Source organism: Pelophylax lessonae, assembly GCF_965119305.1.
Source record: "Pelophylax lessonae genome assembly, chromosome: 9".
In the NCBI taxonomy this organism is placed as follows: Eukaryota; Metazoa; Chordata; class Amphibia; order Anura; family Ranidae; genus Pelophylax; species Pelophylax lessonae.
The window spans coordinates 100,012,575-100,024,940 of record NC_138776.1 but is presented as its reverse complement, the minus strand read 5'-3'; the positions used below and the strand labels follow the sequence as shown (position 1 = coordinate 100,024,940).

The 12,366-nt window shown below is 38.6% G+C and overlaps 1 protein-coding gene across 1 annotated transcript in view; it reads right to left on the bottom strand.

Annotated features, from left to right (window-relative positions):
• Nucleotides 1-12,366, bottom strand: part of LOC309564241 (uncharacterized protein) — a gene marked incomplete at both ends in the record, with an annotated part of 34,093 nt that overhangs the window by 2,929 nt on the left and 18,798 nt on the right. Inside the window, 2 exons of the mRNA XM_082268867.1 lie at nt 508-550; nt 6,511-6,743. Coding sequence (XP_082124993.1) covers nt 508-550; nt 6,511-6,743 — 276 coding nt within the window. The remainder of the gene's footprint in view (nt 1-507; nt 551-6,510; nt 6,744-12,366) is intronic.

The following is a 12,366-nucleotide window of genomic DNA, read 5'->3' as shown; positions in this document are numbered from 1 at the left end:
AAAGGCCAGCACTCTGAGTAAGATATCCTTTTTTTTTTTTACTGTTACCATCAATCACCCATGAATATTTTGAAGACAGGTCCTCTTGTGTCTAGTTGGATGACACCCAGTACAGGCAGTCACAACCATACTTCCTGTAGTGAAGTTATACTGGAGTCTGGCAGTGACAGCACACGTCACATAGATATGTCATATGTGTGCAACACTTTTCTCCACCCATTGGCCTGCACTAGATAGGTAAGCAGAAGAAATACATGACTTCCAATTTGATGCAAGGGCTTAAAACTATTGAGAAATGCCATTACGGTATGCAAAGGAAATTGAGCAACTGTTTTTTCTCTGATCATGGAATTGGGCTGTAATGCACACTCCAGTTCAAGGCTGGGGGTGATGAATATGAATCTTAAAAGATGTGTTGGCTGAAGAAATAGTTAAACAAACTGGGGTTGATGTTCTAATATGTGGAGACTGTTCACTCAGAAGTCCCTACAGCTTTTGTAAACCAACCTCATTGTCCCTGGGAATGATAATCCGCAGAGGGAGAGGTTTGCTGTCCAGCAAAAGAAAACAGAAAAGGCACATGCATATAGGCAGGCCACTGGATGCTTTCGGCATGCTTTCAGAATATAATTTGGTCCCACTTTAGTTTTAGTGAAAAAAAAAAATGTATTATGCCCATATGTAACTTGCCTACAAATAGATCTCTGGCACTAGATGTGGATTATTGGGTGCAGTTTTTGGCTTCATGGATTTTGGCAAACTAACATATCAGCCTTATGTTGGTACTATGTTCGCCATCATATACTTTTTGATAATATTCTTTTCATTGTAATAGTTTAGAGGTTATGTTATATGTACAGATTGGTTTTCCAGTTTAGGACCTTTACAATATGTATAGAACACAGCCTGGAGGAGCCAGTCTAGGGAAGCTTCCTGCATGTGCTCCTGCTGGAAGTCAGTTTGAAGTCCCCCTCAGCGAGCAGATGCTCAGTGGACCTGTTTTTTGCATTTATCAATTAAATTTTTTTATCTACAATGCTACATTTTCAGAATATTTGGCTTACAAAACTGTCTCACTGCTGCTTTAAACCCATTTGCGAAAATCACCCATAATTTTTAAAGCGCATGTAAACCCTAACAAAGAACCTCTATTTCTTGTTTCCTTTTTGGTCTGCTAAATATAAAAACTGAGAGCATCTGTTCTATAAGTGTAAAAATACCTGTTGATTATGTCAGAAATGATGTCTGTGCACAAGGAGGGATCATGGAGATGAGGAGAGGTATGTGCTCTTTGCAATCCATCAGAAATTAACTAGACAGGACTGACACCACATGCGTAGAAATTCAGAGCTATTTTGTCTACTCAAAGAGGAAGTTAGATTCTTGTAATTGTAGAATGTATAGAGGCATCAAACATGTGCATTCATTCAAGAGGTGTGCTGACTATGTTTTTATTTTGCCTTAACATACATTTTAACATATTAATGTATTTTCTTTTTTTTTTTTTTTTTTAGAACTGGAGCTTTAATCAAAAAAATACCTGGAGAACCTGCTATGTAGTTCCTTGTTTGGGCAGGTCTTATAATATGGTGACAACACTTGGTTTTTGTCTTCGAGTTGTGCTCTCCTACCCACCCGGTGGAGGCTATAAGCATCCATACCCAGGCTCATTGTACAAGCATGTTCCACTTTTTTCCTTATCAGGAACCTTGCTCTGAGCAATGACATGCAGATGCCACTGAAGCAAACACATGGGGGAGATTTACTAAACCTGGAGAACTCAGAATCCGGTGCAGCTGTACGTGGTAACCAATCAGCTTCTAATGCCCCGTACACACGTTCAGATAATCAGACGACTTATCGTTCGCATTTTGTTGCATGATACTAATATCGAATTCAACAATGCATATAAACCTAGGATTTTTTTTCGTACAATTCTGGAAAAGCTTCCTGGTTGCGTAGCTACGTATCAGATGGTGCAAAACAAAAACAATGGCAGCCAGGCTCTTTCCGTGCTATTTTAGTGTTTCTGATCATGCGCGGTCTTTGTCGATCGATTTTTAGCGGACTCATACTGTACTGATTAAACGATTGTCGTTTGCTAGGCTATCGTACAACAGAAGTTTTCCTGTTTGTCCCTTTGGATTTTGTTGGACCAACTGTCGTGATCGGCTGTCGATAGCTGTGTACTAACGATCAGATTATTGTGCGATCAGGTCAAAAGCGAGTTTTATCGTACGATTATCTGAACGTGTGTACGAGGCATTACTTCAGCTTGTTTAATTAAGCTTTGATAATAAAACCTGGAAGCTGGTTTATTTCTATGCAGAGCTGCAACAGATTTTGCACGCTAAAGTTTTATTAAATTTCCCCTTGGCTGCAAAGAAGATAGGGGAGATCAGCAGCACTGTGATGACAGAAAAATGAAAACTACATTTTCCAAAAGAAATAATTAAACTGCCAGTTATTTATGATATATGGTGCTTTCAAAATCAATTAGAGTTTACAACAACTCTAAAATGTACTACAGCAATACACTGACATATTTATGGGACTGCTGATGGAAAGGATGGTGGATGGTTCAAGTTTTTAGTGTCCTTTATTGCTGGCAAGGTGGAAAGCATTCACTGATATATGCCTATAGGAGGAGATGGGATACTCATTGTACATGTTGGAGACATTGACCTTTTGTAGACTAGGTTCAATGTGGCACTGTGGCAGGCATGAGTGTTGGCATAATGTGGTTTTTCAGGGGGGCACAGAAAAAAGGGTGCAGCATTAGACCTGACATGCTTGTAATATGGTTGCATTCTGCTGATAATAATATGCAAATGTTTGGTTTTTTTTGTTATGAAATCTATCACCACACCTCTAGAGAGTTTTGAAAGCCAAAAATATTCATTAGCGAAATACTTGTTATGAATCTTAGTCCTTGGCTCCTAATATTCCCATTTACAAAGGATTGTATGAAATATACTTTAATATTTTAAGCATTAAAAAAAAAACAAAAAAAACTAAGTGCAGTGGATGTGCCGCTGTTGTCCTATGCAGGCATGTTGACCATGATAACGATAGCATTTTTATAAATGAAGCTGTACGAGAGTGGAGACCTGCCACCGGGTGGGACATGTCACTATTATTGCCCTGGGAAAATTGCCCACACTTTGCAAATGGATGGCTTGATCCTCTTCATCCTCAAGTGGAACGGTACATAAATATTTGTATGAGACCGACTGGAAGATTCAGAAATATTCGTTGCTGTCACATCTAAGGAAAGAACCCAAAGAGTCAAAAGCTTTTGTTGAATTATGTATGTCGGTATATAACTAATTTGGATGATAGACTTAAGGCTTCTAATCTGTGAGAAATGCAGAGGAAATCATTAATAAAGATCAACAAAGTGATTTCAGTGTTCTGCAATATATTGTCAACAAGAAATTAAAGTGAACCTGACTTCCGTTTTAAGTAAAAGGGCCATCAAAGTGCAAGCATCGCCAGATCCTTGTTATTACCCTTATTGGCCAGAACAGCTTTCTGAAAGCACCCATCTAAACCTGGCTTCACTTATTTTATTATTTGTTTTTTTTTTACTAAGCTCTTAAACTGGCCATAAACATGTAGATTTTTTAGCATAAAAAAATGAACCAGTTCTTCCATCAATGCTAAATAATGTGGGTGTTGGATCTCCTGCTGCAGCTTTTGCATTCTGACAGCCGGTGCCACCAGCTGTCAAAATACTCTAACTGTTCCTGCATCTGAATGCAGGCACTGTTTGGCTGACAATTTTATACCCAGCTCCTTCGATTTTTCAATGTTCACGTGCTCACTCGTGTTCATCAGGGACCAGCCATTATGCACTCCTTGCATGGCTAGCTTTAGTAACTTATAATAGCAGTTCTAGAGAGGTGCATGGAGGAAGATTCTTTGACTAATAAAGGTAATCTCAGTCACCCTCTGACACTCTTTAGTTGAATAAATTGTTTAGTCTTGGGCAGAGTTGTATAAAGTACTCGAAACCCATACTTGAGTAAAAGTACAAGTGCTCGATCAAAAAGTGACTTGAGTAGAAGTGGAAGTGCTCAATCAAAAAGTGACTTGAGTAGAAGTACTAAAGTATTCAACATTTTTTGTACTTAAGTATTGCAAGTAGTTTTTTTTAATATTTTGCTACTCAAGTACTGAAAGTAAAAGTACAAGTACTGTGTTATGTAGTTATTAAAGAAAGAAGTCAAAAGTTTGAACATCATATTGTTTTTTATTATTTCAAATGCAGCTTTTATTTATACATACAGTAGCATTTATTTTCGTATGCGCTGATAATACACGTTTTGAGCTTCATGAAACCTGCCATCTACTGTTCTGGCAGTGGTAATTTTTATAATAGTAACGAGTAACTATGCAGCACAAAAAAAAAATATTGGAGTAGAAGTATTAAATTCATCGAAAAAAATGTAGTGAAGTAAAAGTGGAAGTAGGAGAAAAAAATTCTACTCTAGGAAAGTACAGATACCGCCTTTCGGTACTTAAGTACAGTAGTGAAGTAGTTCTACTTGGTTACTATACATCTCTGGTCTTGGGGGTACGTAGAGCAGAGGAATACTTCCTTATTCTGTGCTCCCACAACCTTCCCACCTGCCATACGACCAGAAGCCACTTCCCAGTAGTAGCATCTCTGAAATTTATCACATACAATGACCATCGCACAGTGGAGTGGGAATGTGATACTAATATTTCAGTAATGACTAGAGCTCAGCTCAAAATCGGCTGAAAAGGTTACTTTAATTGCATGCTACTGAACAATTTAGAGATGTTTAGTGTGATCCTAAGGATCCACTTCTGGTAAGTATGCATTATGAACAGTCAACATTGTGGGTATTTCAATTTAGCAATTACATTTAAAACTGGAAGTTCCGGGCTTTCAAAAGAGTGAAGAGATGTTTTAAGGTGATTATTATGCAGTGGACAGGTACCATTTGATCATCTGTCAGATTTTTTTACACAAACAATAACTGCGCTTGATAAGATTGTTTCTCATCACTTGTCAGATGACATCTTTTATCTTCAATCTTGTGTCCTTTACCATCATATTTCTACACTGAGTACACCAAATGTGATTTATTACAATACTTTAAAGACCTAAGCAGGTACAAGAACATAAGTTGTGTAATCTTGTACAAATAACTTATTAACTCTTAACATTCAAGACCGTGGGGTTGATTCACTAAAACTGGAGCGTGCAAAATCTGGTGCAGCTCTGCAAAGAAACCAATCAACTTCCAGGTTTTTTGGTAAAGCCTAATTGAACAAGCTAAAGTTAGAAGCTGATTGACTACCATGCACAGCTTTTTCACTCTCTGGTTATAGTAAATCCACCCCATTGTATATCATTAGTTTATTTACTATAGCTTTAAAAATAACAGATGAAGCGAATAATAATACTGCAAGATCCATAATTTTTGCAACACTATAGAATAAGAAGAGCCTAAAAATGCAAAGTGCAGTAACAATCAGAATTTAAAGCGGAGCTCCACCCAGAAGGGGAAGCTCCACTTATCTGCCCCCCCCCCCCATCAAGGTGCCACATTTGGCGAGTACCTGGTTTTGACAGGTACCCGATCCCATTTCCAGGGGCGAGATCATGATGTTCGCCCCCCCTCCCCCTTCCTTCCCCTGCCCTGCCATTCACAAAGTGCAGTGCGCTTCATGCATGCACAGTGGGGAACTAGCAGTGAAGCCGGTTTCCCTTACAAGCAATGGCGGCAGCACCTGAGAGCCGATTGCAAGATTGGCGGGGGTGAAGACACCGCAGGATCCCTGGACAGATAAGTGTCCTAATATTAAAAGTCAGCAGCTACAGTATTTGTGACTGCTGAATTAAAATTTTTCTTATGGAGCCTGGACCTCTTCTTTAAGAATTTGAACTAATGTAAAGTAATGTCTGGCTAATATAAGTTAAAGTAGATGTAAACCTAATCACTAAATCCTCAAGTAAGCTTCGACGTGTTAATGATATTTGAAAAGGTTGTTTTAACCTTTTTAAATCTACTGCTTTCATTTAACCGGTCCTTCAGTTGTTTTTGAAAACATCAAAAGTCAGCAACTATAAATACTGTCCAAGGATCCATCACTGTCCTCGCCCAGGCTGGTTCTTCACCAGTCTTCGGGTTCCAGGACCCAGCATGTTTACTGTGGGAACCCAGCTGTGACTCCTTGTGGCTTCACAGCCTGCTCCACAGTGTGTAACCACAAGCCACACTGCGCTGTGTGTATGGTCCCACAGCCTCTTGGGACCTGTGCATGTCCCAGGAGGTTGTGGGTGGTGGAGGGGAGTTAGGAACTTCTGGTGGAATCGTCAAGGTGATTCCAGAGAAGCGGTAGTGGGTACCTTACAAAACTAGGTTCCTGCTTTCCAAAAAAAAAGAAGTTATGAAACCTTTAAAGGAAGGGGAAGGGAGGAGGACGTAAAGTGAAACTTCCCTTTTTAGGTGAAGTTTGACTTTAAACACATACCTGGTGATCCGGCTAAGAAGGTCCTTGTTTAGGTACTTGCTGTTATGCAGTGAAAACCCTCTGTCTTTATCAGTTACACTCCAGCATGCTATACTGTAACATGCACTTCCAATGAAGAATGCACATAATGAATAGGCAAGGTCCACAATTGTTGCTTTCTGGAATTCATGATGTGGAGCTACTGCTGGAGCGATTGCATGTAGATGGGAATTTGCTAGAGGAGACCAGTAGCACTGAGATGCAAGAAAGTTAAAAGACGCAAAATATGACTTTCTATAAAAAAAAAAAATACAAAAAAGCCACATTTTTAAGATAAATATCAGTCAAGTAGAGCTTACATTGGCTTTAAAGTGGAACTGAAAATGTTTGAATAAAACAGAAAAGGATCAGAACTTCTATTAGGTGTCTATTGCTGTTTGATTCCCTTTGAGAAATATTTCTCCTCCTATAGTATTACAGAGACAAGAAGTGACAAGAAATGTCTCCAATGTAGAGACATCTTTATAAAATTGATAAGCATCTGAATACAATATAAATTTTACAGCACCAGAATGCCATAGAATGTTTTGAGGACAGAGGACCAGCATGACAGCCAGGTAACCAATATCTTCAGGAGAAGGTCAGTAGAGGTAGCCTGCCTACTTGTTTGTCTTATGTGGCTCCATTATTGGGAAGTCCTGGATCCTGAATGTCTCTTAAAGTAAATTTATGACAGGAAGTACACTATCCCTGGGGTGACTGCTCTGAATAAATGAAAGGGCTATACGGGGGGGATTAAATCCACAGAAAGAACTAATGAAGCACCACACGGTTTGTTGTCCCAAACAAAATATCTATTTTCTAGAATATTCTAACCAGATGCATAAGATAATATCAAAATAATATAGTAATAAAAAAAAAAAAAAAAAAAAAAATATATATATATATATATATATATATATATATATATATATACAGTGGGTACGGAAAGTATTCAGACCCCCTTAAATTTTTCACTCTTTGTTATATTGCAGCCATTTGCTAAAATCATTTAAGTTCATTCTTCTTCCTCATGAATGTACACATAGCACCCCATACTGACAGAAAAACACAGAATTGTTGACATTGTTGCAGATTTATTAAAAAAGAAAAACTGAAATATCACATGGTCCTAAGTATTCAGACCCTTTGCTGTGACACTCATATTTAACTCAGGTGCTTTCCATTTCTTCTGATCATCCTTGAGATGGTTCTACACCTTCATTTGAGTCCAGCTGTGTTTGATTATACTGATTGGACTTGATTAGGAAAGCCACACACCTGTCTATATAAGACCTTCCAGATCACAATGCATGTCAGAGCAAATGAGAATCATGAGGTCAAAGGAACTGCCTGAAGAGCTCAGAGACAGAATTGTGGCAAGGCACAGATCTGGCCATGGTTACAAAAAGATTTCTGCTGCACTTAAGGTTCCTAAGAGCACAGTGGCCTCCATAATCCTCAAATGGAAGACGTTTGGGACGACCAGAACCCTTCCTAGAGCTGGCCGTCCGGCCAAACTGAGCTATCGGGGGAGAAGAGCCTTGGTGAGAGGTAAAGAAGAACCCAAAGATCACTGTGGCTGAGCTCCAGAGATGCAGTCAGGAGATGGGAGAAAGTTGTAGAAAGTCAACCATCACTGCAGCCCTCCACCAGTCGGGGCTTTATGGCAGAGTGGCCCCAGCGGAAGCCTCTCCTCAGTGTAAGACACATGAAAGCCCACATGGAGTTTGCTAAAAAACACCTGAAGGACTCCAAGATGGTGAGAAATAAGATTCTCTGGTCTGATGAGACCAAAATAGAACTTTTTGGCCTTAATTCTAAGCGGTATGTGTGGAGAAAACCAGGCACTGCTCATCACCTGTCCAATACAGTCCCAACAGTGAAGCATGGTGGCGGCAGCATTATGCTGTGGGGGTGTTTTTCAGCTGCAGGGACAGGACGACTGGTTGCAATCGAGGGAAAGATGAATGCGGCCAAGTACAGGGATATCCTGGACAAAAACCTTCTCCAGAGTGCTCTGGACCTCAGACTGGGCCGAAGGTTTACCTTCCAACAAGACAATGACCCTAAGCACACAGCTAAAATAACGAAGGAGTGGCTTCACAACAACTCCGTGACTGTTCTTGAATGGCCCAGCCAGAGCCCCGACTTAAACCCAATTGAGCATCTCTGGAGAGACCTAAAAATGGCTGTCCACCAACGTTTACCATCCAACCTGACAGAACTGGAGAGGATCTGCAAGGAGGAATGGCAGAGGATCCCCAAATCCAGGTGTGAAAGACTTGTTGCATCTTTCCCAAAAAGACTCCTGGCTGTATTAGATCAAAAGGGGGCTTCTACTAAATACTGAGCAAAGGGTCTGAATACTTAGGACCATGTGATATTTCAGTTTTTCTTTTTTAATAAATCTGCAACAATGGCAACAATTCTGTGTTTTTCTGTCAGTATGGGGTGCTATGTGTACATTCATGAGGAAGAAGAATGAACTTAAATGATTTTAGCAAATGGCTGCAATATAACAAAGAGTGAAAAATTTAAGGGGGTCTGAATACTTTCCGTACCCACTGTATATATATATACACATACTAAATCAGCTAGTGTAGAATAAATATATATGTCAATGATATTCAGTGATTTTCTTTTATATAGCAATAGGGAATTTAATAATGAGTTTTCATATTCAATGCCAATAGTTTTATCTGAATTACTATTATGTATTTATACTCACACTATCTGTTTTATATAAACTGCACAATTATTTATCTACATTTTTTTAACATATTATTTTATCCCTGATTATTGGGGTATGTGAAACCCCCAAAACAGGAGATAAATAAAGAGGAGGTAAATATTCTGTTTTGGACTCATGACAAATGATGTGCTGCTCCATTCTTTTCTGTGTGCATATATGTCTTACGTTTTATTTTTATTTAAAAGTGTATATTATTTTAGCTCTGATAAGGGACATATGTTAAAGCCCCTAAAACATGTTAAATTATGTAAAAAAAAAAAAAAAAAAAAAAACTAAATATAAAATCGGAATAAAGGAAATAAATATTCTGTTTTAGACTCATAACAAACAATGTGCCACTCTGTTCCTTGTTTCTGTCTGCTTATATGTATTAACTTTTAACTGTATTTTTAAAATGTATTTTATTTTAGTCCTGATGAAGGGGATATATGAATGCCCCCAAAACACATTCAATTATAAAATAGGAAATATAGGAAATTAATATCCTGTTTTGGACTCATAACTAATAATTTCTAACTCCATTCTTCTTTTCAGCGTGCTTAAATGTTTAATGACAGGTTTCCTTAAAAACTTAAAAGAAAACAAAATATAATAATGTTTTTTTTGTGTATCTCAGTATTACAAAGGGTAAATTAGTAGTTTCTCATTATTAGAGCTCCGAGCTTCCCATTAGACCTATATACCTGACCAATAGAACATTCTGTTGACTCATAAAAAAAAATAACTCCAGAAAGATTTAATTATCAGCACCTGCTGGCCCAGTACATAATGGAACTAAGGGATCTGACTTGTTTTACTTGGTCAGCTTATTTTCCCATTGCCCCTTTCACCTTAGCCTTTCATTACCGCTGGCCCTGAGTTTAAATGAGCCTTCTCAGTCGTAACAAAAACACAGCCAAATACCATTATGTTAAGCTTTTGATTAGGCTTGTTTGGTAAACTACAGAATCAAACAAACTGACATATTTACAAGAGCCATTCAACACTCACATGTAATTGGTTTATTTGGAAGAGAGAGGCAGTCTTTAAACACTAACCAACTACGCATTGATGGTGACTACACAGCCTGATTAATGGAAACAATATATAACTGATCTGAGCATTGCTTGTGACATTAGGGCTTGACCTAAGGCTGGCTATACATTTTACAATTTTCTTTTTCAGTTTTCCGATAGAGTTACCAAAACCATATAATTTAAGGTCAAACCTAAACACTTTCAATTTGTATGATATCAGGCAGGCCCTTGCACTACATAGTTAAAGGTAAATCTAAAGGAAATTGAATAAGAAAATTGTATAATGTATGGCCAGCTTAAGTATTGAGAAACGAGCACAGCCTATATATTAGATAAAATGTAATTCCTTCTTTTGTTTTAATAAATTGTTTTAAAAGGCTGGCCTATATAGCATGATATCTGTGAATATAGCAAACAATTCAAGCATCCTTTGTGTCAAGTGGGTCATATTGGGTTAAAGCTTACACCTTCAGTTTAAATCCACTATATACATTTTTTTTATTTCTAAAGCAGCCTGTTCTGTCACCAGTTGAAGAGTGGGACACCTGTTCTCTGTAGGCAAACAGTGGTCTCTTTGCATAGCTTTGACATGCTTCCTACTGTGTGAGACCTATAAGGTTCCTTTCACACGGGCTGTCCGATCATGTCCCTCTGTCAGTTTTTCAGATGGACCTGATTAGACCCTCAAGTCTCCTCCATGGATCAACGCATATCAGCGGACACATGTCCCCTGCCATCTGATTCAATCCTGCCCGCAAAAACCAGATGGATAGTGGCCCTATTTTCCATCCATCTGGCGGATCAAATCAGATGGAAACAGACAGATTTCCCAATATAAAACTGTGTCTGTGTATACTCTGCACAGTGAGCGGACACGGACCTCTCATCTGCCCACTCAGCAGGAATGAGCGGAGCAATCCACAGCGGAGCAAGCGGAAGCCATAACACAGAGGTGCCAGTGCAAAAGGACCCCTAAGCTGGGTTCACATGGGCCAAATGTCGGGAGACAACAGGCTGTTCAAAAAAAAAAAAAAAAAGCCAACATTTGGCCCTTGTCTATGTCAGTCTGTCCGCTGGAAAAATAGCAGCCGATCAACTCCTGATCAGGACTCTCAGCCAATGACTGAGAGCGCTGATCAGAGTGTTCTGGTGGGCGGGCGTCTCGCATGGTTAGCTTTCAGTTTTTTTTTTGTGAAACCCAAAAAATGTTTGTGTGTACCAGGCTTTACTCTGCAATCCAGCAAAGCTCATACTTCTTGGTGATTGGAGAGCTCCAGCACTAACTCCACAAATTGTATGTCTAAAGCCTCATACACACGATCATATTATCGGACAAATTTTCTTTAGTTTGTTGCTGCATGCTAGTCTCGTCTGGAAAGTGAAGAGGTTACTTTCGTACGAAAATTCTCGTATGACAGAATTCAACTTCAGAAGTGATGTCATGTGTTGATGTTGAATTGTCTTGTGAGTATTCTTTAGTTTCCGAGCATGCCTAGTCTTGCTCTTATGATTTTTTTTTCAAACGAAAACTGTACTAATTAAAGAAAATCAGATGTGTTCACGTACAATAAAATTATAGCCTGCACATCCAGTTTTTGTTGTACGAAAATCTGTAATCAGCTGTCGAAAGCACTATACTAACGATCCGAAAAATAGGCAGATCATTAGTTGGACGAAATTTTACTTCCGATTTTCTTATCATGTATACAACGAAATTTTACTTCCGATTTTCTTATCATGTGTACATGTGTTAAGAGATAGGTTCTTCCACACACAGAAAAAGTCCCACTCTGCATCATACTGTCAAGGAAAGGTTTGTCTACTCTGCACACCTTTTTTGATTTGTATGCGCCCGGAATATATTTAAATAGTTTAAACTGAAAAACAGTTGGGCTTTAAATCCTAAACAAGTGCATGCACTTGTAAAGATAAAATGTGTTTGTTGTTTTCTACAAAGAATACATGGTGATCATTCCACATCTTTAAAAAAAAAACTGATGGAAAGATCTCTTCACCTTGAATTTAAAACATACATAAATTGGCTGAATTAGGGATTAGGAATGAGTG